At 37.1% G+C, this 25,528-nt stretch overlaps 1 protein-coding gene across 10 annotated transcripts in view; it reads left to right on the forward strand.

The window, feature by feature from the left end:
• The window catches only part of pard3aa (par-3 family cell polarity regulator alpha, a), a 912,377-nt gene that overhangs the window by 620,191 nt on the left and 266,658 nt on the right, over positions 1-25,528 (forward strand). For 5 of the 10 annotated variants that reach the window (XM_069914429.1, XM_069914430.1, XM_069914436.1 and 2 more), the window contains 4 exons: positions 267-306; positions 12,821-12,918; positions 14,689-14,837; positions 20,640-20,687. In XM_069914429.1, the coding sequence (XP_069770530.1) occupies positions 267-306; positions 12,821-12,918; positions 14,689-14,837; positions 20,640-20,687 (335 nt within the window). The remainder of the gene's footprint in view (positions 1-266; positions 307-12,820; positions 12,919-14,688; positions 14,838-20,639; positions 20,688-25,528) is intronic. The other 5 variants (XM_069914432.1, XM_069914439.1, XM_069914434.1 and 2 more) reach the window with 3 other exon arrangements.

Below are 25,528 nucleotides of genomic sequence, written 5' to 3' on the forward strand. Positions count from 1 at the left end.
TGCCCCTCAGACCCTTCTTAAATCTCTCCCTCTCATTTTAAGCCTATGCTCCCCCACAACTTAGAATCATTCACCCTGGACAAAAGACTGTGAGCATTCACTTTATCCAGGATTTTATAAAACTCTCTGAAATCACCCCTCAGCCTCTTAAGCCCTAGGGAATGGATAGGCACAGCCTATCCATCCTCTCCCTCAAGTTCAGTTGCACCAACATCCCTCGGAATCTCCCTTGCATCTATTCTAAGTTGTTGAACTCTTTCCTATAGCTTGGTGACTAGAACTGCACAGAGAACTGCACAGAGAACTGTAAGTATGGTTTCACCAGTGCCTTGTACAGCTGAATCATGAGTTCCCAACTCTTGTACTCAGTACCTTGCCTATGAAACACCTCCTTCACCATCTTGTCGAACTGAGTTCAGATACAGATTTTGGATTTATAGTCAGAGTACATACGTGATATCACATACAACCCTGAGATTCTTGATGCTTCAGGCCAGGCTAAATTTTTACTTATTGGTAGTGCAAAAAAAACTATACTTAAGAAAAGATACACATACAAAAGAGAGAACTGTAAACCAAGAAAGAAATGTAAACAAAGTGTGCAATGCAGAAAAAATAAATATTCAGTGATAAATAATGTGCAAAGTAAGAGGCTTGAAATGAGTCTCTGATTGAGTTTGTTGTTGAGGAGTCTGATGGTGGAGGGGGAGCAGCTGTTCCTGAACCTGCTAGTGCGAGTCTTGTGGGACCTGCTGTATACCTCTTTCCTGATGACAGCAGCAAGAACAGAGCATGTCCTGGGTTATGTGTTTCCTTGATGATTGCTGTTGTTGCTCTCCGATGGCAGCGTTTCATGTAGATTTTCTTGATGGTGGGGAGAATTTTGCCTGTGATGTTCTGGGCTGTGTCCACTCCCTTTTGTGTGCTTCCTGCTCGGAGGTATTGGTGCTCTCGAACCAGCCTATGATACAACCAATCAGCTAATTTTCTACTGCACATCTGTTGAAGTTTGCCAAGGTTTCTGATGTCATACCTACCAACCTCCGCAAACTCCTGAAGAAGTAGAGGCACTTTCTTCATGATGGCATTCTCGTGTTGAGTCTAGGAAAGATCCACCGAGATAATGATTCCCAGGAATATAAGTTTTCTCACCCTCTCCACTTCTGATTCCCCAGTGATTACTTCATCGTACACCTCTGGTTTTAGTGATATTGAATGTGAGGTTGTTGTTGGTGCACCATTCGGCCAAGTTTTCAATCTCCCTCCTGTATGCTGACTCATCGCCCCTTTTTATTATAACTGATGGCTGTGGTATTGTCTGTAAATTTGTAGATAGTGATGAGCGTAATGTAAGTAGAACAGGGGCCTACTTACAATGCCAGTTTCGGGAGAGCAAGTCCACCATCTCTGTTCCTGGAATACAGGACCCCATCAGCTGTTTCCGGGGGGAGATGCCCCAGCATTATTGGAGATTTTAGAGGAGATGCTCTTACCAATCCTCACTTATTGGGGGCTGGAAGTGAGGAAAATCAGGATCCAAATACACAGTGGGGTGTTGAGTCCCTGGTCTTGGAGTTTGCTGATCAGTTTTGAGGGCATGATGGTGTTAAATGCAGAACTGTAGTCGATAAAGAGCATCCTAATGAATGCATCTTTGCCATCCAGTTTCAGTGTTTTGTTTAGAGCCAGTGAGATGGCATCTGCAGTAGACCTATTATGGAAGGCAAATTGAATGAATCCATGTCGCCGCTCAGGCAGGATCTGATATGCTTCAACACTAGCCTCTCTAAGCACTTCCTCACTGTAGATGTGAGTACCACTGGTTGGTAGTCATTTAGGCAGGTTACTACACCTGTCTTTGGCACTGGTATGAGTTGCTGCTTTTGGGGAGCTGGGCATTTGGACCCCTTGGTCTCAGTTTACAACATTCTCCAGGGCCCTAATATTCACTATGAAAGTCCTAGCCTAGTTTGGGTTGCCAAAGTGCAATGCCTCACATTTCTCTAAGTTGAATTCCATTTGTTATTCCTTGGCCCACCTTCCCAATTGATCTGGATCCTGTTGTAAACTTGGATATCCTTCCTCAGCATCAAATACAGTACCAGTTTTCCTGAAATCTGCAAATTTACTCATCATGTCATTTATGTATAGCAGGCTGCTGTTAATTTTTAAATATCGTATTTACAGAACTGTAATTGTTAGGACTTTTGTACCTGTAATGCACAATACTGATCCCACAAAACAACAAATTTTGTGACACATGTTCATGGCAATAAACCTAATTCTGATTTGCACTTTTTACTGGCAGCTGCTTCTATGATTTACAATCTGACATTGCATCCTTGCTTTAACTTTGCTCTTAAAATACTTGGTCTTTTGACTACATGACTGACTTAATTACATACATCACATGCAAAACCCTCTCCACTATTGAGTACATCTACAGGGAATGCTGCCGTTGGAGAGCAGCAGCAGACATTAAGGACCCACACCACCCAGCACATGCTCTGTTCTCATTGCTGCCATCAAGAAAGAAGTGTAGGTGCCACAAGACTCGCACCACCAGGTTCAGATTCCGCCATCAGATTCCTCAATTACAAAGTCAATCAGAGACTCATTTAAGGACTCTTTCTTGTGCACTTTATTCATTTTCTTTATTCTCTCTGTATTGCACAGTCAGTTGGTTTATATTGGTTGCCTGTTTACAGTTCTTTTATTTATTTACACGTTCATGCTGTGTACAGTTTATTTTTGCCCTACCAATTAGTGGTAATTCTGCCACACCCGCAGGAAAAGGAATTTCAGGGTTGTGTGTAGTGTCATGTATCTACTCTGACAAAATAAAAACTGAAATCTAAACAGAAAGACACCAAATTTATCAACAATGTTTCTAACTGTAAAATCACAGTTTATTTTCTGATCTTGGTCACATACGTATATATCTCTCACTGTAAAAGGAATTGGACTGTCAGTTAAAATGCTTCATACATTGAGATACAATATCTTTAGTTTTAACTTTTTATCATCTTTCCTTTGCTTTAACTTTGTTTCCTTATACATTAATACCATTAAACTCCGTCCCTTCCTGTTTCACTCTCCTTATCATTATCCAAATGTCAGCTTTGTCTAGTGGATGTTCCTTCTGTTTAAATCTATCACTTTGTCCCTCGCTTTATTAGTTTGAAGTCCTGTCTGCAGCCCAAATTATCCAATTCACCAGGACATGAGACCCTGCCGAATAACTGTCTTTTCCCTTAGTTATGGTGCCAGTGTCATGTAGATCTGACAGAGAATCAATTCAAACCAAGTTGGAGCCCACGTAATGTAATTTGAAACAAAAGTATTGAGAATGATTAAAAAGCTAATGTGTGGACTGGTGAGTCAGGGGAACAATCAGCCAGAGTTTTGGCCTTGATTAATCAGTGAAATAACTCGTCTTCACAATCTGATTGTTTTAAGATGCCTACTTTCACATGATGCACATATGTTGCTATGATACTGGTCGTCAGCAAGGGGCCTTCTGGTGACAGGAAAAGTATTGGTAGAGTGTGATTTTGTATCAATTTTGGACCAGGTTTAGAAATGTAGCATCGTTACAGCACCAAAAACAAACATTTGGCCCATCGTGCCTATGCCAGTGCTTCACCAGAGCAATGGTTTAGTTGCAGCAAACAGTCCTTTCTCCGTGTCACAGTTTTCACCGCACTTGGGTGTCCCAGTTAGCGTGGTGGTTACCACAATGCTGTTACCAGTACCAATGATCTGACTCCTTGAATCCAGCACTCTGTAAGAAGTTGGTGCGTTCTCCCCATGTCTGCCTGGGTTTCCTCTAGGCACTCTTAGTAGGTTAATCGGACATGTGGAAGTATTTGGGCAGTGCGGGCTCTTGGCTAAAAGACGAGTTACCATGCTGTACCGCTAAATAAAATTAATAAATTCAATTAAATATATTCATCCAACTCCCTTCTTTATTGGAATGGAACTCCAGCCTCAATGAAATTCTAATTCCAAGCTGCAGTCAACATTTAATTTTATTTCCATTTATCTCATTTCTTTGCCTCTGGTCCTTAAGCCCTCCACTTCAAGCCTCCCAGAATCCACTCTGTCTACACACCTCCTCACTCTATAGACTTACCATAATTAAATCTCCATCAGCCTTCTTTCCAGAGAAAGCTAAGTGGGCGTTGTAAACTCTCTCTGATCTCTCCTTGTAACTGTTGTCTTTCATCCCATGAAGCATTTGGTCCCTCTCATTCCTTTACATTTCCTATAAGCCATTAACCAGAATTAAGCAAAATACTTTGTATCACACTTATCCTCTTTTGCACTCTGCCTCCATTGATAAAGCCTAGTATTGTGTGCATCTTATAGACCACCCTCCACTTGGTCTTCTATCACGTTCAGAACAATTTCCTTCATTCTGTATTCCCTCTCCTCATTCTTCTTCCGCTTTCATACTTTCTCTTGAAACAACACCAGCCATGTGCTATTTCATTCCATCAGGTTACTTATCTCTTGTTGCATCCATCACTAATTTCTTCACAATTCATAATGCTACCTTGTTTTATTATCAGAAAATTCTGAGAGGCTTGCACTGCCATTTAGACATACAAACCTACAGCACCTAAAGGGTGAAAAACTACAGCATGCTGTTGTGCATAGGGACTTGGGAGTGCTTGTTCATGAATCGAATAAAAGTTAGGTTGCAGATGCAGCAGGTTATTAAGAAGGCAAATGGAATGTTGGCCTTCATCGCTAGAGGAATTGAATTCAGGAGTAGGGAGGTAATGTTGCAACTGTATAAGGTACTGTTGAGACCGCACCTGGAGTACTGTGTCCAGTTCTGGTCTCCATATTTGAGGAAGGATATACTGGCTTTGGAGACGGTCCAGAGGAGGTTTACTAGGTTGATCCCTGGGATGAAGGGGTTGACTTATGATGAAAGATTAAATCATCTAGAATTGTATTCGCTCGAGTTCAGAAGAATGAGAGGAGTTCTTATAGAAACATTTAGGATTATGAAGGGTATGGATAGGATAGATGTAGGAAGGTTTTTTTGAGCTGGCCAGGGAAACTAAAACTAGAGGACACAGTCTCAAGATTCGGGGGAGTAGATTTAGGACAGATATGAGGAAAAATAGTTTTTCCCAGAGAGTAGCGAATGTTTGGAATTCTCTAACCGGGAAGTGATTGAGTCTGCTTCATTAAACATATTTAAAATTCAGTTAGATAAATTTTTACATGATAGAGGAATTAGGGAATATGGGGAGAAGGCAGGTAGGTGGAGTTAGGTCATAAATTAGATCAGCCATGATCTTATTGAATGGCGGAGCAGACTCGATGGGCCATTTTTGGCATACTCCTGTTCCTACTTCCTATGTTCCACAGTAACAGGCCATTTTGACGCACGAGTCCGTGCCACCTAATTTACATCCCAATAACTTACAGTATGTTTTGAATGGTGGAAGGAAAGTGAAGGCCCCATAGAAAATCCATGCAGATGCGGGGAGAACATTCAAACTTCTTAGAGACAGCATGGGATGGAACCCTGGTCAGGTCCCATTCGTTGGTGCTTTTAAAACCATTGCACTAACCACTACGCCAACTGTGTGGCTATTTTTACATATTTTTTTTAAAGAAAAAATGCCTTATACCAATCTGTTTGGAATGCCATCATCCATCTTTTTCCCATGAGTAAAACAACCACAATAACCATTCACCAGTCAACTTTGTATCTGTACTATAAAAACCCCTTTCATTCCATTTGCCTGTGTTATGGCACCTTATCAGTAACTGTATTACCTTCATCAACTCTGTTATCTCAATGTAATGTTCTGTGTAATTTATCAATATTAATCTTGTTCTTTAAGAGTTCTGTGCTGGTTTGCCAAATGGATTTAAGTGTCTATGAATTTGTCTCAGATCAATATTTCTAAAATATCTCCCATCATGAAGATTAAACAGATTGACTCTTGATTCTTCCTTTTCCTTGTTCTTTTTTTTAAAGCAAGGGAGAAATATTTGTTTATTTGTCCTTCAGCTTCACATCCAAGTAATATTAGTTGAAAGCCATTGCCTCTACAATTTCCACTGATGGTGAAACATAGGATTCCAATTCTATCTCGGTGACTTAGCTATTTTAATATCAGCTAACTTTTCTCAATACTACCATCATATCTGGTGTTTTAAATATCTCTTCCTTCATTATTTCTTTGGAAGCGCCATTTTCCTTAGTGAAGAGAGAATTAGCATCTCAACATTTCCTTCAGCATCCAAATGCAAATTTCTATGTACATCCTAAGTAGACTTTATAACACTCCTTTAATATTTATCTGCTTATCGAACAATTTTGGTTCCCATTTAATTGGCAGCTCATCTTTTCTCATACACTCCTTATGGCTCTTGTTTTCACATTCACTTCCCTTCAGACTCATCTGCAATTAACCTGGTTTTAATTGTTTTAAAAAAATATATTTTATTTATAAATTTTAGATCATATAACATTAATTATAAGACATTCATACAGATATATAATTAAGTAACCTCCCAACATCCCACCTTACCCCCACTAACACCTCCCTACTCCCCCCTCCAACTGCAAAAAAAGAAGAACATCACTTAAAAACGACAACAATCCACCTTTTAGCTGCGGAAACCAAGGCACCCACCGGAGAGGACCGAGAGATCAAATCTTTAAACCAATTTTTTTTTTAAATGGGCTCCATACTTTACAAAAAAATGATAATCATCTCTCAAATTATACATTATTCCTTCTAAAGGAATACAGGATTTCATTTCAGTATGCCACATTTGCATTTCTAAAACTAAATCAGATTTCAAAGTAATAGCTAAACATTTTTTAGAAACGGCCAAAGCTAAATGTAAAAATTCAGTTTTAATCCGAAAGCAATCGACTTAATGTTCCCTAATAAAAACAAGATTGGATCAACCGGTAGACTCACTTTCAATACTTGCTCCAAAAACAATTTAACATATCCAAAAATTCTTAACTTTAGAACAAGTCCAAGTTGAATGAAAGAAAGTACTTGTCCACATCTAAAACACAAATCCAAGGAAATTAAATTAAATGTCTATAATTTCTGAGGGGGTAAATACAATTGATGTAAAAATTATATTGTACTAATCTATATCTTTCATTTATAACCTTAATAATACTATCCTTACACAAATTTCTCCAAACATTTTCATTGATCTTCCTGTTTTGATTAAGTTCCCATTTCATTCTTGATTTATGAACATTCAACATAGGCATTTTATTTTGTAATAACTTATATATCTCAAAAATAAACATATTTATTTCTTCCTTATTAAGCAATAATTCCAAAGCAGATTGTCTAGGTAATTTTAAACTATGATCTAATTTTCCCAATAAAAAGTTTTAACCTGATAATAACAAAAAAATTGTATTACTAAGAACTTGAAATTTCTCCTTCATTCGATTAAAAGATACAAACTTCCCTGCTTCAAATCAGTCTTCAACTTTTAAAATCCCCAATTGATTGCATATCTTTAAAAACTGATTATTTACAGTAAAAGGAAAAAGTTTATTTTGATATAAAGGCATTTTCACTGAAATATTTCCTTTTCCACCTATCTCATAATCAATTTTATTCTATATTTCAATTAAATGTTTCAAAATTGGTGGATCCTTACCAATTAACAATTTTGAATTCTATTTATAAGTAAATTCTGACATAACTTCTCATCAATTTTATCTAACTCTATATTTGCCCAAATTGAAAGTTTATTTAAATCAAACATTGCATTAATAAATTTCAATGGTGCAGCTTTATAGTAATTCTGAAAATGTGGAAATTGTAACCCACCTAATTCAAATTTCCAAGTTTATTTCTCCAAGACACCCAATTCATTTTCCCTTTCCATAAAAAATTCCTTACAATGAAAGTAAGATCTTTAAAAAAAATTTGAGGTACTAAACAAGGAATAGATTGAAAAAGATATTGAATCCTTGGAAAAATATTCATTTTAATACAATTCATTCTGCCTATTAAGGTAATAGGTAAGTCATTCTATCTATTTAAATCATCTTTAAATTTATTAAATAGTGGAACATAATTTAACTTTGACTACCTAAATTTCTATCTATTCTAATAACTAAATATTTAATGGGGTCATATGTCCACTTAAATTGAGCTCCACCTTTACAATGATCATAATCTCCTTCTACTAATGGCATAAGTTCACTTTTATCCCAATTAATTTTATAAACAGATATTTCCCCATAACCTTGTAACTTTTTATATAAAGAAATTTTAAAAATTTCAGGATCTGTTATATAAATCAAAACGTCATCTGCAAACAAACTAATTTTATACTCCTCCTTATTCAATTTAATTCCTTTAATACTAAAATCTTGCCTTATTGATTGCGCCAACAGTTCAATTGCTAAAACAAATAATGCAGGAGGTAAGTGTCAACCTTGTCTAGCCAATCCAGTTAATGAAAAAGAAGAAAGTTGTCCGTTGGTAATTACTTTAGCTAAAGGATTTCTATATAAAGCTTTAATCCAATTCATAAATATTGGCCCAAAATGAAATTTTTGCAAAACCTAAAATAAATAAATCCATTCTAATCTGTCAAAAGCCTGTTCAGCATAAAACTAATGCTAAATCCGATTGTCTCTGAGAACTATGAATTAGACTAATTAATTTAACTGTATTTTCAGCAGAATATCTAAATGAACCAACTCAGGTAAATATTCATTCACTCTATTAACCAAAACTTTAGCAACCATCTTATAATCAAAATTTAATAATGATATAGGCCTATAAGACTCCAGTTTTAATAAATCTTTATCTTTCTTAGGTATTACTGTTATTACAGCATTTGACAAAGATTCTGGTAATGAACAAGTTACAGTCACCTGTTTTAACACTTCCATTAATAAAAGCATTAAAAATTCAGATATAAACCCATCTTCACCAGATTTACCAATTTGCATAGAATTTAAAGCCTTAATAACTTCTTTCAACGTTAATGGAGAATCTAACTCCTTTTGAGCTTGGCAGTTCAAAGATGAAAGTTGAAGCTTCTGTAAAAAAAAAATCAATGACCAAAATGAATATAATTTAGTATAATACTCTCTAAAAGAATCATTTATATCCTTCTTGACAGCATTAATAATCCTTGATGCTTGCTCTATTTTCAATTGCCAAGCTAATACTTTATGTGCTCGTTCTCCAAATACATAATATTTTTTTTGTTTGGTTCGATCAATTAATTTCTCAATCCTATAAATCTGAATTGAATTATAATGCATTTTTTTTTATTTATCAATTCCAACCTCTTTTTTTTTTCAGATGGTTTTTTTGTATTTTTTTTTCCAAAATTACAATTTCCCTCTCTAATTTATCTACTTCCTTAAGATAATTTTTCTTAATTTTAGTTGAATAACTTATTATTTTGCCTCTTAAATAAGCTTTTAATGCATCCCGTAAAACAAATTTATTATGAACTGAATTAATATTTGTGTCTAAATACATCTGTATTTGATTTCTCATAAAGTCACAAAATTCTACATCTTTTAATAGTGATGAATTAAATCTCCATCTATAAATTGATCCAATTCTATCAGAATTCAAACATGACATCAATGATGGTGAATGGTTTGATACAATTCTAGATTAATATTCTGCATACTTAATCTTTCCTTGTAGATGAGCTAAAATTAAAACAAAATCTATTCTAGAATAAGCATCAAACAGATAAGAATAAAATGAATAATCTCTCTCTTTAGGATTCAATTTCCTACAAATATCCACCAAATTTAAATCTTCCATTAATATCAATATTTTTTTAGTCATTTTTTATTTCATTAAATATTTTGTAGATCTATCTAATATTCGATCTGTTAAGAGCCCAGAGGACCCGAAAACCCAGCAGCAATAGATATTTACCAAGACAAATGGTTACTTAAACAAAAGTTACTTTTAATTATCTTTAAATGTGAAAACGAATCACACTTTAACTTAACTATCGTGTATGTAATGTGTGTGTAAGTTCAGAAAAGTTCTTTGGTTCACAGTCCAATCTTGCTTCTCATTCCTTCAAGTTCACTGATTGCAGTCAATTCTTATACTGTGCACAGAATTAAAGATTTATGAAGTTCACCAGGCTTTGGTGCTTGAAAGTTAAATGGTTACCACTCAGGAAGGTTTTTGTTGGTTTTCAGACAGAGATTTGTTGTTCCAGGATATTCACAACTGATGTACTTCCATCATCCACTTCAAGATTCTCCAGATGATAACTCTTTCTTTCAGGTCACCACAAAGTTCCTTTTTCTCATTCCAAGTGAAACATTATACAGCCAGTTCTCTCCTCTTGCATAAACCACAAGGGCTTTGACCAGGCCGTCTTCCAAATAGGGGTTTCCACAAGCTTGCCAGATTGTCCTGTTCCCGTCTTAGCTGCTGTTGCCGACTGTAACACTGCAGAACTGATCTGTGTGTGTCTCTCTCTCTCTCTCAGGAAAAAAAAACCTGTTTGACTCTCTCTGCTTGAAAATCCACATGACCCTCTTAGAACTGCAAGCCCTCTTCCAAACAGAAAGTGGCTCTGACAAGATCTTTCATCTGTTGCCTTTTGTAAACAACAATCCATTAGTGAAGTCTCTTGGGCACTCTCCAAAGCTCTTGCAAGAGCTGTTGTGCTGATATGAGCTCCAGTATTTCAAATAAGATCTGTTTTAAAGTATCTGTATGTAACCTACTCTAACAAACCTTTCCCAATTTATCTCCCGAAAGCATATCTATATAATCTGTCACAGATCCAAGCAGCAATTAAAATCTCCACCAATTATTATATTTGCATTTGCTTGTACCAAATTAAGAAAAACATCTTGAATAATTTTTTCATCTTCTATATTAGGAGCATACGCATTCATAAAATCCAAGATTCTGAATATTTTGACAATTTACCAAAACAAGGATCAATAACTATTGATTGTAATTTAAATGGAAAGTTTTTATTAATTAAAATAGCCACTCCTTGTGCTTTAGAATTAAAGGACAATGCTATAACTTGACCAACCCATTCTCTCTTTGACTTTTGATGTTCTTTCTCAGTTAGAATAGTTTCCTGCAGAAAAAACATAATCCACTTTCAACTTTTTAATACGAGTTCAAACTCACTTCCTTTTAATTGGGTTATTGAGCCCATTCATATTAAACGTTAAATAATTCAAACTTTGTATTACCATAATATAATTTAGAAAATACTCAACTCTCTTCTCCACTCCGGATCATCCCAGCTCCACAGCCAACTTTCAAAACATAACAACTCCAAAGATAGAAAGCAAGAAACCCCAAATAATAATAAAATAATTAAAGAAAAAAACAAAAGTGCTGATTAGGTCAACACTAACTCCCTTAATAATGAGAAGTGGCCCTCACCACTTGTGGCACGAGGCCTCAGAAGAGGAAAACAGAAAAAAAGAGAATCCGCCTCCCCCAGACAGAATATCACAATTAAATTTCAATCAGTCAAGTATGATAAGCTTCTTCAAGGTCTCTATTAACTTGATCATCATCAATTTCAACTTGAACCTCAGATGTCTTCCAGGTGAAATCCCTCCTTTCGATTTTTCTTGATCCCCTTCCATTTGTTGAGATGAATAACATTGCCTTCCATTCTGCTTAATATTAGGCAATGAATTAACAAATTCCAAAGCTTCAGACTCATTCGCAAAAAATTGTGCTTGAAATTGTCCATAAAAAACTTTAAGAACTGTTGGATATCAAAAAGCAAATCTATATCCCTTCTTCCACAGAACTGACTTTGCTGGGTTAAATTCTTTTCTTCTTTTGACAATTTCATTTCTCAAATCTGCATTAAAAAATACTTTATTAATCTGGATCGTTAAAGGGCCTTGTTGTTCCCTGGCTTTTTGAATTTCCATTTTCAAAATCATTTCTCTATCTTGGTAACGTAGACATTTAATCAAAATAGAGCGTGGCGGTTGTCCCGGATATTGTTTTTTTCCTTAGAGCTCTGTGTGCTCTATCAAGTTCCAAACTATTTGGAAAATTCTCTGATTCCAAAATTTCAGGCAGCCAATTTTGAAAAAAATTGTTTTGGATTATTGCCTTCAAAGTCATTAGGCAGAACAATAATTTTTACATTATTTCTTCCACGCTGATCTTCCAACACATCAACTTTTTGCAATGTCTTTCTTCTGAACTTGGCATGCCGTAAAAGAATCTTCTATCTTATTAACTGTGTCTTTACATTCTTCCACCTCCATATGACATTCCTGAAAATCTTGTTCAAATTTTTGAACTTTAATTTTAATTTTCTCAGCAGTTTTATTACAATTTGCCATATCTGTCTTCATTACAGTCATTTCTTCTCAACAGCTGAGTAGTAAAATCTGCTTTCACTTCATCAAAGTTTGCATCTATTTTTTTCAAAAATTTTATCAAAAATCTGTGGATCAAATGGTTTTGGGGTAACACAATATGCACCCATTTTACCTTGAATATATTGGTCTCCTCCTCCTCCTTCTGATCTTCTGATTCCTCTCCCTGTGATTGTGGCAGAAGGCTTTCTTTTTCCACTCCTGCCTCTTGTTCTTCTTCTTCTGTGGTAGATGTCAGTGGTTGAAACCACAGGCGGGCTTTCTGCTTAGCCCTCGTTTGACCTGCAACCATAGAAGAAGTCGGGTGAGCAGACTTTGCCTCGGTCACTTCTGCAGTGCGCATGCACGAAGTTCCGCGCATACAGATTGGTTCCACGGTCAGTTCTGTAGTTTTCTTCTGTGCTCCAGTGCCATTTTTTCCAGCTCCCCAAGAAGGTGGCGCTGGAGTTTGGATTCTTACCCACAGAGTCTTTGAAGATCGAGGTTGGAGAGGAACCAGGATTGGAGGCTGAGTCTTCATGGTAGGCCCAGTTTCTTGCATCTGAGAAACATCAGTTATAGCCAGTTTTTTTGCAGTTTGTGTTCTAGATTTTTTTTGCAGCCATCTTTTAGGAGCTCAAGAAGAATTTTATAATTATTCAATACTTTAAAGATTTTTTAAAAAGTCGGGTATTAATTAATTCTGCCAGGAGAAGCCTTTTCCATGTCTTCTCACTACACGATCATGCCACGCCCCCTCCCCCCCCCCCCCCCCCTTGTATTTCTAACCTATGACTGATACAGAGTTTTTTGTTATTTTTCCTTTACCTTTCACATTCTCTCAAGACCTAAGGAGCTCTGGATTTTTGTTTATTCCTGTCCTTCTTAGAATATATTTTGATTGCACTTGAACCCTCTCTTCTTTAATAGCAGTTCATTGCCCAGGTAATCTCACTGTGCACCTAATTGTGGATTCTTCGGTGTACACAGTTAAACTGTCTGGATAAAGTGCTTGTCCTCTTGAATATGTTTTAACAAGAGGGAACACTGAACATGTCAAGAGCATATTTGCTGGAATGCTGGTACTTGGTAGTAGATTCTGATTATTTATTCATAAAGTTATTTTGTCCATTTGATTTCTGTATAGGAAAAGCATGGAGAAATGATCATCACCTCCATGTTGATATGTTTCCTACAGACTTTATTTCTTAGAAGGAATGAAAATGTAATTTGACCTTTCATAACCTGTTTATTTATTAGAATTGTAACTAGCACACGATTTTAAATTAGATATTTTGTGTTAATTTCTCCTTGATATATAGGGTTCAATAGTAATGCAAGGAGTAGGGTGATTGTGTATTTGTTGGGTGGCTGGGAGGAGAATTCATGATATCATTTTAATGGTGGGAGTTTTATCCATATTTCAGTCAGTTGATTGTAAGAAAATGAAGCCCACTTCATTCATGGAACATGTAATCAACCCAACCATGTCCTATCACACCATTAATCAGTTGATGGAAAAATCTGCATAAATACTTCTCAGTCATGAAGGTAGCGAGGCAGTTCACCATAGTATCACAGATCTCCACTGTCTTGCTGTCTTTCTCAAATCACCTTCTCACTTTAACCACCTGAAAACATGCATATCTGTCCTCTTTATTTTCTGGGTGCATCCCTTTCATTCTGCCTCTCTTTATTGTGTACATATTTCTTCAATTTCATAAGCTCTTGTACCTTCACCATCTAAACCTTATATAAAGAAAGGAACTGCAACTTAAGGTTGAAAAACCATCGAACTGAACATGCAAGTAGCCATTCATTTCTTTCAGTTGTTGAATGATTGCTCAGTGGTGATTCAGTTCAAGTTTCTATTTGCTTGAGCAGAATTCTTTTCACAAAAGGTCAGCGTCATAATAAACCATTGTATTTCATAGGACAACTTCATTTAATGTGCAGTGACAGTATTGTCTATGATTGGCATAACAAGTAATTACACACGAATTCAAACACAGCAAGGCACTTTCTCTGCAAAGAGTGAAAATGACATTTTCAACACTCAATGGTGCAGTTTAAGGACAGGAGTTTGTTTATCACTGTTTAACTCAGTGTTGATGCTGAGGAGCTGCTTCGACATTTTAATGTCTTGTTCTTATTGAGAAAGGAAAATGTGAAAATCTCCTTTCCTCAGTGAGGCAATACCACTCAGAACTCTGACCTCCCTGCTGCCTGCTCCCAAAACTAGAGGGTTAAGAGCTATCAATCTCGGTCCTTGTTGTCTTTTTAAAAGGAATTATCATTTTCTGTTTCTCCAGCATTTTAAATTCCGATGTCGATCCTGCTATTACCTTTCAGCGAGAGGGATTTGGACGTCAGAGCATGTCTGAAAAACGTACTAAGCAGTTTGGAGACGCCAATCAGCTGGACTATGTTAAAACACGGAAATCCAAGAGCATGGATTTAGGTAGAAATCAGCATGTTTTCTGTTATATAATTACTTTCTTTTGATAATAGTTCACCTCAGTACCCTAACTTTGATCAACAGATTGACAAATGTCATATCTTTGTGCTATCATGTTGCAAAGAGATTTGATTACTTGATACTGAATAAGAAATGTGTAATAATTTGCTAGTTTTGAACATTTTACTCTCGCCTACCGAAGAGGCTTCAGATAGATTTACTACTTTGGTTCATTAGAATTGTACATTGATGTTCTCTTCTTGTTAACCTTGTCATTTGCTTGCATTACTGACAGTGACACAACACCCGGAGACACTTGGCAGTAATTGTTGCAGTCCATTAAGCAAGTTTCAAATAGATTTCCTCACAATTCTGCAAGTCAATTATTACCAATAACATCTCATTTGTATACATGTGTAAATATTCTGCACTGAGGTGCAATTATGACATCGATGTCAACCCTTTCATACAGCAAGAGCATCTGTATCATGGCTCCGAGAGGCTTTCTACCAGCTAATCCTGCTCTTGCCATTCACTAAATGAACCAAAACCAATCTGCTCATGAGAGAAAGGATTCATGACTTTGCTGGATGTTCCTTGGAAGCAGCAGCAGTGAAAAAGCATGTCTGCAGCATGGAGTTAAACAAAAAAGTCTGCAGACACTCTGATTGTAGATGAATACTCAAAAAGTTCTGGACAAAGACAGCAAGTCACACAGCATCCATAGGAAGTGAACTAATGTTTCAGACGTGAGCCCTTCATCAAGTTAAGGGCTCAGACCCGAAATGCCAATACCCTTACAAAGAGCCAAAATATCAGTTATATATCTTTGCTTCTCTGGCAGTTGCATGGCCTACTGAGTTTCTCCAGAACTTTTATGTCTGTAGCATTATTACTTTGTCCCCAGTCAGAGGATTGATGTCTGCTATTTTGATCTGTTTAACTGTTCCCTGACCAAAATCCAAACTAAAATAACAAACATAAGTATTTAACACTTTAATTCCATTCCCTTCGACTGCGCCCATCTTCCACCTGGTGCAACTGTCTATGATCACCAGCAACTAATAGGATTCTGAAAAATGTCCAGGTCATATTGTGTACAACTAAAATACATATGGTTTACTTTAAAATGATCTATGCAATGAAATGGGTAACTTGCCAGGCCCATTGCAGTGGATTCACCAAACTGATGAGATTATGAATTAAGATTAATGAAATAATATGATAAAACCTTGGAATACAAGAATGGGAAGAGGGTATTTGGTATTTTGAATCTGCTCAGCCATTCAATGTTATCATTGCAGGTTGTCTAAATTCAGCATCTTGTTCTAGCTTTTTTGAATATGTTTAATAATCCGGTTTCAACTGCTTTCTGTGGTAAGAATTCCACAAGTTTACTACGCAGTGGGAGAAATGTATCCTAATCTCAGTCTTAAATGGTTACCCTTGAACCTCAGATTGTGATTCCTGGCCCTGAACTTTGCACCATTAACAAACTTCCTGTATCTGATCTGGCTAGTCCTGTTAGAATTTTGTATGTTTTTGTGGGATCACCTCTGAAGTTTTTAAACATTAGTGAATATTAGCCATCTCCCTACATTTGTCAATGTTGACATCCTAGGGATCAATTTGGTGAACATTCACAGAATATTCACGTTCCCTGGAGCACAGAAGAAATAAGGGAGATTTGATGGAGATGTACACAATTATGATGGCTGTAGATAGACTAAATGCAAACGGAGTTTTTCCGACTTGGTTTAAGGGTAAAAATGGAAAAGTTTAAAGGGAACATTGGAGAGAAATTCACACAGAGAATGGTGGGATTATGGAATGAGGTTCCAGCTGAATTTTGACATTTAAGTAAAGGTTGGTCAGGAGAGTTATGGAGGTATGTGGTCTGGTTGCATGTCAGTGGGACTTAGCACAAACAATTTGGCACAGACTACAAGGGCCAAAGGGCCTGTTTCTGTAGTTCTAACTCCTTCTCGACCTCATCAGCAAAATCATTGTTCCTCAGATAAAGAATGCTAAAATTAAATCCACCTTCACTCCTAAACACGATTGTAAATATATTTACCTAAACATTATTTAAGTTTTATTCTACAATATATCAAAGCCAACTCATGCCTTCATTGTCTGTTTTTATTTGGATTCAAGATCCTAATTTCAAAATGCACTCCCTCATCTTCCACTTTTGAAGAAATATATTCTGCTTTAAATTAAATTAAGTTAGACATTCACCACTATAACTGGCCAATATTAACCTATGCCCTGGTACATTTTTGAAGGTAGGAGGAAACCGGAGCCCCTGGGCAAAACTCACGCAGACATGGAGAGAACGTCCAACCTCCTTACAGACAGTGTGGGATTCGAACCCTGGTCTGGTCCTGATCGCTGGCATTATAACAGTGTTGCACTAACCACTACACCAATTGTGCAGATAAACACAGTACCTCGTCTAAGATGGCCTGTCTCCCAGTTGATTCTCCAAGTTGTTGGTCTAAAATACATCACAAATGCACTCCAGAAAATTCTCCCCAGCACTAATTTGATTTGTACAATCTGCATATAGGTGAAATAGTCCAGAATTATAGATGTACCATTAGTGGATACATCCCTTATTTACTGTTAAATGCCATGCACTATATGACCACAGGTTTTTTTGGGGGGTTTCTGTACAATCCCACCAACATTTCTCACTTTGTGTACCTTATACATTCATAAACATTCTAATCCAGAGTGGCAGAGTCAGGATTTGCTTAGTTTCCTTTTTTTCACTAATATTTCTATTGCATTTCTTTCCATTTTTTCATGTCTTTCTCTTTCCTGTCTGTCAAGTTCCTGTCCCCCAACGTCAATCCCCACTCCTGATCACCCAGCAACCATGTCTTTGTATATACATTTATATCTATTTCTGCAGTTAATTTAATTATTTCACTTCAAATACCTAATGCATTCAAAAAGATTGCCTTTGGTTGCATCCCTTTAACTTGCACAGTCATCTTATTGTTATTTTCTGCAGGGCCCTGCTTGCCTCATGCTCCTGTCTTTGTTTTAATTTAATTTAAATTAAAATAAGGCCCTTTCAGCTCACAAACCCTTGCTGCCCATTTACACCCCTGGTACATTTCGATGGTGGGAAGAAACTGCAATACTAGAGGAAATCCACACAGATTCGGGGAGAACATACAAAGTCTGCAGATGGTCCCAGATTTAAACCCCTGTCACTGGCAATGTAACAGCTTTGTGCTAACCATGCTGCACCCCCTATACTTGTTTCCTCCTCCTCTGACTCACTCTCAAGTTTCCAAATGTCACGGTTCTAGTTCAAATCTATACCAAGGGTGCTTGCAAATATCCCTGTGAGTAGATTGGTTCAGGTGCATCCAATCTGTCCCATTTGCTTAGGTCCCACCTTCACCAGGAACTTTGGCAGTGTCCCAGGAATCTAAATCCCTCTCTCTTGCACCAACCTTTTAACCATCTGACCCATTCTCCTGTTCCTCTGCACACATGGCATGTTTAATCCTGAGATAATTTCCTTTTTGTGATCCTGTTTTCTGCTTTTGCTCCTAACTCTTTAAATTAATTTTGGAGGACCTCCTTCGCTTTTTCTATATCTCTGCTGTAAGTATTGGCGTGCATTACAACCACTATATTGGCCCTCACCTTTCAGAATATTCTGCAGCTACTCTGAGGCATCCATGACTTTGGCACCTGGAGACACCCTTCCATCCTGGAATGTCTATTGAATTTCCCATCATCAGAGATCTCCTAGTCTTGATGTAAACTTTTTGATCAAGTAAAACACCATAATAGAAGTGCATGTGATGCAACATCTATAGTTATTTAGAAATAAAATATTCAACAATAATAGTTCAATAATCTAAACCATCCACTGACATTGTAACATGGTTAAGATGACTGACCACCATTTGTATGATTTAAAAGTATCAATAATTCCACTCAGTCAGAGCCACGTGGCTAAGACCAGCTGAGGTGATGGTGAATTGAATGGTAAATCATTGAATGTTTTAGTTCCATCAATTATGCTTACATTTTGCTCAGAAAACTTGTCTGATGTGTCTGGAGAACTTGTGTAGTCATTGAATTTTCCAATTTTTCTCTCTCCTTATGATCCACCCAGATACTCTCCTTCTCACATTCCTTTTCCAAAGCAGACCCCTCCAAGCCCATCACCCAATATTGCTCCCGTTCCCCACCTGGTTGTAGCTGCCTGTCCCCTACACATTTAACCTGCTGAGCCTTTTGTTCCCTACTTGAACTAGCTCTTTTTGTCCACTGTCTTTTTATCTCTTCACACTTAATGCATTTCTTACTTAGCAGATTCCAGCATCTACAGGCTCATATGCCTCTTTATCATCTCACTGCTTCTGTCTTCATTGGTCCCTTTAATTTTCTCTCCTTGTCTGCCTATCACTCAGCAGCTGCTGTCTCCCAGTTTCACCTTTTCTCCTGCCGACCTGGTTCCATCATTCTCTCTTTTCACCTGATTCCATCTTTGACCTGAACACCCTCCTTCTCAGCTCTTTGTTCCAGTTATCTCCCTCCCCTCTACACCCTGATTCAGGGACTCTAACTGAAACGTCCACAATCTCTCTGTCTCCACAGCCTTGGCTGCTGAGTTCCTCCATCAGTTTCTTTTTGTAATCCGAGGTTCTTTCCAGTTAATACTTCTCAACTTGAATGAATCCTTTCAGTAACTGACCAAGCAGCACCTCATCCTTCCTTTGCCATCAGTACTTTATATAATTATTGATCTTGAACTTGATATCCTGGTACACACTCAAAGTTATGACCTTTTTGGATTTGGAATTACATTGTTTGCCTGTTGAAATGGATGGTAAAAATATTTTCAAAGAAAAAGCACTTCAAAGGAAAAAAAAATTCTTTGTCTCTCTGAGCCAACATTTGTCACTCATCCACAATCACTAAAACAGGCCCTATCGTCTTTTATTTTTTGCCTGCATGTGTGCATACTGACCCTCACTGGCCTGCATGCCAATAGTGTCCACGCTTTAAGTCTCTTCAGGATAGGAAAGGCACGTTATTTAATAGTTCGTTTGAGTAGTAGTTGATATTCCAGCCTTTACTCCCAAATCGGCACCTCAGTATTGTTTAATCAGTTCTGGTGATGATGAGAGGGTGAGATGCTGATTAATCAGTTGATTCAAGTGCCTATCAGTACTGAGGAACTCGGTAAAGTAGTGCAGGAATCTGGCACAGGTTCAATCTCTTGGCTACACAACTGCAAAGTGTGAACAGGCCACAGGGACATTGTGATGAGCAAAATTTATTTTCAGGTAACGAGTGTTCTCAGATACCTCTACTTATTTCAAATGGGTTTCCCAGATTTTCAACAAATATGATGGGTGTCTTGTTGAGAATTCACACATTCTTTGAGCCACGGAAAGTTGAAAATGTTTTTTTTATTTTGGTAATTGGGTCCCTATTGAGTTATTGGAACTCTCTGAAAGTATTGAAAAGATAGACTGAGGATGTCAATATTAAAACTAGATGTGTGTGGCGTAAGCTTGAAGGAATGCTCTAACTCAAAGTAATGATTTTCAAATGAAGCTTAAAAAGTATGAAAATAATGCATGATAATGAAAAAAAAAACCTGAAAAACGACCATGGTAATCTATATGCCTGCTTGTCAAAGGATATGATCTGCATGCAATATAACCTCTAAGATCTCTAACTTGGAATCTGCGGATTTGGAATCAAGCACGTGGAATGGGGGATACTAACCTTATTAATTTTTGACCTTTTACCTTTTGGCAGTAGCTGATGAGACTAATCTTGATACCTTGGCTGAACAGATAACCCCAGGTAAGGATTATTAATAGCAATTTAGTTGCTGTAGCATTCTCCTTGATGTACCAGGAACATGGTTACCGTGGCTACAGCTAACAGTCATTGAAATGCTGAAGTTGTGCTTTGTGTTTATCAGCCTGCCTGCCTGCTCTGAGTTAATTCACACAGACTGATTTTTCAATGATTTCAAGTAAATCATAGCCAAGGGAGAACATAAGATTTCTTAAATGGCACGTTGGCTTGTTGATCATGGTAGTGAAGGTAATTTTTCTCTTTTTAGTATGGTGATCTGTCGCATGAAATGTGAATACCTGTACGTATATTTGTTGCTGACACCAAGTTTAATGATATGGTGTGATGAGGTGGACAATGAAAAAGATTGTCTAAGTTTACAACAGGATTGAGATGGACTGGGAAATTGGAGAGGATTGGGTTGCTAAATTTAATTTGGTAAAGTACAAAATAATGCATTTTGGGAAGTTAAAAACAGATCAGGAAATGCACAATAAATGCAGGGCCCTTGGGGAATTGAACAGCAAGACCTTGGGGCACAAAGACAAAGTTCCTGAATGTCACAGAGTGAAAAATGTGTGTACATCCATATTGACTGAGGCATTGAGTATAGGAATTGAGATGTCACATTACAGTTAAATGGTGACTACACTTAGAATATTGGATGGAGTCTGGTTCCCACACAATTGAATGGATATGAAAAGCTGCAGAAAAGATTCACAGGAATATTTCCTGGACTGGAAAGCTTAAGTTATAAGGAGCAATTGGATAGGATGTAATACCCAAAAGTGCCAGAGCAGGTCATGCAGCATCCATGGGAAGAAAGGCAAACAATGTTTCAGGACTGGGCTCTTCAACAGAAATATGGAAAAACAGGAGGATACCTGAAGAGAAAGGTTGGGGAGGAGGAGCAGAGAGGAGGGGAAGGAGCAGGGGTTGTTTTGGTTTTTTTTTTGGAAAAAAGGAGGCTGAGGGAAGTGACCTTATCAAGGTACGTAAAATCATGAGGTGCATAGATAAGATGAATTGTCACAGTCTTTTTCCCAGGGGAGGGAGAGTCTAAAATGAGAAGGTTTAAATCATAAGGTGAGTGGAGATGGGGAATCTGAAGGGTAACTTTCTTATAAAGAGATTGCTAAGTATGTGGACAGCTTCCTGGGTAAGTGATGGGACTGGGTACTATTTAAAAAAAAAAGATATTTGGACTGGTTCGTGGGCAGGAGATGTTTCAAATATAGAGGTCAGATATGGGTAAATGGATTTAGCATAGACTGGTATTTTGATCGTAACGTACAATTTGGAGGACCTTTCCTTGCTGTAGAACTTTAAATCCATGAAATAATAACAACTTATACGTGTAAAATTTAAGGATTGTATTTACTATGACACCATTATCAAGATTACTGATTTATTTCTTGAACAAATGGGAAGTTGTTTTCAACTTTCTCGGGCTGCAACATTGATGATAGAGGTTCAGCCGAATCCTGATTTAAGGCGACAACCACAAGTTCTCTTGCCATCAGTACAGCATTAGAGCAGGATCAACTCTGAGCAATATTTTTCCACAAGTTAGTTCAACAACTGGAAAATATTTACAAACATCTTTCTCAATTCCACTTATATTTAAGGGTTGTATTTACTCCAAATGTAATCTTATAACTTATTCCCTTCAGGATGAAGATGTAAAGCATAGTCTTTTAAATAGCTAGACTGTCGGATATCTAGTAGCAAAGCAGCTTGATATTCAGCATACTAGGTCCAAGCTAGTAAATGAAATGTTCCAGTAATTAGCTTTTAATTTTACACACTACAATGTAAGGATGCAACTAAAGTCACCAAGACTCTCAAACCATCCAGCCGTTCAATATGAATATGGCTGACTTATTGATCTATCTTAATTCCACTTTTGTCGTTTCCCTATAACCCTCAATTCTTCATTCTTTCAGCTATTTCTCAATCTTCATCATAAATATGTCAAATGATCTGGCCTCCATCAGGGTTGAGGGGAAGAGAATACTGGAGATTCACACACTCTGAAATGAGAATTTTCTGAGCATCCTTAGTTTTAAATGACTGGTCCTTTATTTGATTGCTGTGACCAGTGGCGTCACTAGGGTTGGTAACTCATAGTGTCCATTCCCCCTCCCCCCCCCCCACACCCATGGACCTCCTCCCATACCAGACCATACAGAATCCTTAGTAATGTTTTTAGTATTAATGTTACTCGGAAATTGTAATTCCTGTAATTCACTGACTGTAGTGAGATAAACAACTAGCAAAATTAAAATTACACGTTTAAATCATAATATCATATACACAGCCTAAATGTATTTATATTTACATAGTTTCAAGTGGTTAAAGTGAAAATTTGGCAAGAAACAATCGAATTTGAAATAAAAATGTTTAAGAACTAAATCAAAATTATTTTGATTTTAATGTTAAACTTCATTGTTACATGAGATACATTAATGGATTAGGTTTGCATAATCAATAATGGCCCATATAATGTAGAAGTTGAAGACAAATGCATATGGAAACATAGTCATAAATGAAATACTGGTAATAGTATAAAAATAAACAGGAACAAAGACGCAAGCATTTTGCATTGTAACGAAACCACGTGATTCAAAACCTCATTGTAATTGGGTAATAGTGACAGGTCTGACCAGAGCACATTAGAAGGTTCAAAAAATAAATTAGCATAGAGTTATAGCTTTGTAGGTATATTGATACATGTAAGCTGGGCTTATGAAAAATGTTTTTGCTGTTCTAACTAACGACAGGGATATTTTCATTAAAAAATTTCTGCTGAAACATTGCACAAAAAATGTTATAGACAATCATTTTGGTGTCACACTCTGGTGTCACTCAGTGTGTTCCGCACCCCACACACCCTCCTTAGGGATGCCAGTGGCCTTGACCTCCTGTTCTTGATTCTTCCACAAAATGAAAATATCTTAACATCTGTCAGACTTTCATCGGATCTTGAATGTTTGTATAAGATTGCTTGTCATTCTTCTAAACTCTAGGAAGCACAGATCCAGATTGTCGAGCCACTCTTGAGAGGGCAACCCACTTATCCCAGGTCCAAAGCAGATCACTGCATTGCATGTGTGGCCTCATCAGTACTTTATGTAACTGTAACAAATCCTCCCTGTTCTTAAACTCCAACTGCTTTGCAATATAGTCGAATGTGCTGTTCACCTTCTTGACGACCTGATTGTGAAGTTTTTGTGATTCATGCACAAGAATGTCTTGATCTTTGTATCTAAACTTTACTAATTTGCTGTGCCTCTCCATATAGATAATTTCCTTTAGATTCCTTTTATTGAAGTGCATGACCTCTCGCTTCCCAATGTTAAATTCCATTTGCAAAGTTTCACCCAGTCACCCCACCTCTCTGTATCCAGTTGCAAAATCACAATGTCCTCATCACAGCATCCTCTTCCATCTATTTTGATATCACTAGCCAACATGAAATCTTCCATTTTGTTCCCTCCTTCAAGTTAGCATTTTTATTCACCAAAGGGAAGCAGATGCTGGAACCCAGAAAAAAAAAACTGCTTTACAAATTCAGCAGTGCAGGCGACATCTTTGAAGACAAAGGGAGATTGGATATTATGGATCTATAAACCTGCCATCAAGGCCTGATGGTGCCGAAGGAAGTTAGTGGCTGTTACTGAACTTGAAACTGAGAAATGCAGGTCCCAACATAGGTCATATTTGGAAACTTCTTGTAGCTAGATTGTTGCTTTCCATATATGTAGTTTGAATGATGAGGCATTATACCACATTGCCAGCAAATAATGATCCTGTTTTATTTTGAAATTTTGCTAGTTCTGATTGAGAGACTAAGTAGAGTGATATTGTACTAGGAGAATCCTTATTTCTTCCTATGGAATGGCTGGAGAGATAGCAATGTATTTGGTGTGCACCCCATCACAGAGGAACACCAGTCAATCTCTGTTTTCTCTCTCCTTTGATTAAATGGGGTTACATTTACACCCTTTTAATTGTAATTAACTAAATCAAAATGAATTAAATTTTGAAAAATTGTAAAATGATCTCCAGAGCTGACAACATCAAAATCCATTACATTTGGGGATTTATTTATTTTTAGTTCTGTTAAATTATCCCATCCTAATTTTGAATGAATGCCTGTTTCTCTGAGCTCCTTGTTTACTTTGGACCTGTAGCTCTCTACCATTTAGTGGTGATTTTCTCTGCCTTCCTGCATGAGGCATTTTCTTATTCTTCAGTATGAAGCAGAAACAGACAACACCATGGCACAGAAACAGGTCCTTCAGCCTTTCTAGTCCATGTCAAACTATTTTTCCACCTTATCCCATCGACCCGGACTGTAGTACTCCATACGTCTTCTATCCATACACTGAAATACGATAATTGAACCCATATCTACCCACTGGTGGCACATTCCACAATCTTGCCACCCTCTGAGAGAAGAATTTCCCCTTAAACATTTTGAATTTCACCCTCAAATTATGTCCTATCGTTCTTGTCTCACCCAACCTGAGTGGAAAATGTCTGCCTGAATATATTCTTTCCATTCCTCTGATAATTTTGTACACCTCTATCAAATCTCCCCACATTCTCCAACACTTTTGAGAATAAAGTATGAGTCTATATGTGTAAATTATCTCTGCACTCTCTAAATAATACTGATATCTTTCCTGTGGTTAGGTAACCAAAATGGCACACGATACCCAAATTTAGCCTCACCAATATTGTATTCTTGGGCATGCTTGGACATAACATCCCAATTCCTTTACTCAATAGTTCGATTTATGAAGGCCAGTATGTGAAAAGCTCTTGATGATCCTTTT

This window comes from Narcine bancroftii, chromosome 1 (assembly GCF_036971445.1).
Source record: "Narcine bancroftii isolate sNarBan1 chromosome 1, sNarBan1.hap1, whole genome shotgun sequence".
Lineage (NCBI taxonomy): Eukaryota > Metazoa > Chordata > Chondrichthyes > Torpediniformes > Narcinidae > Narcine > Narcine bancroftii.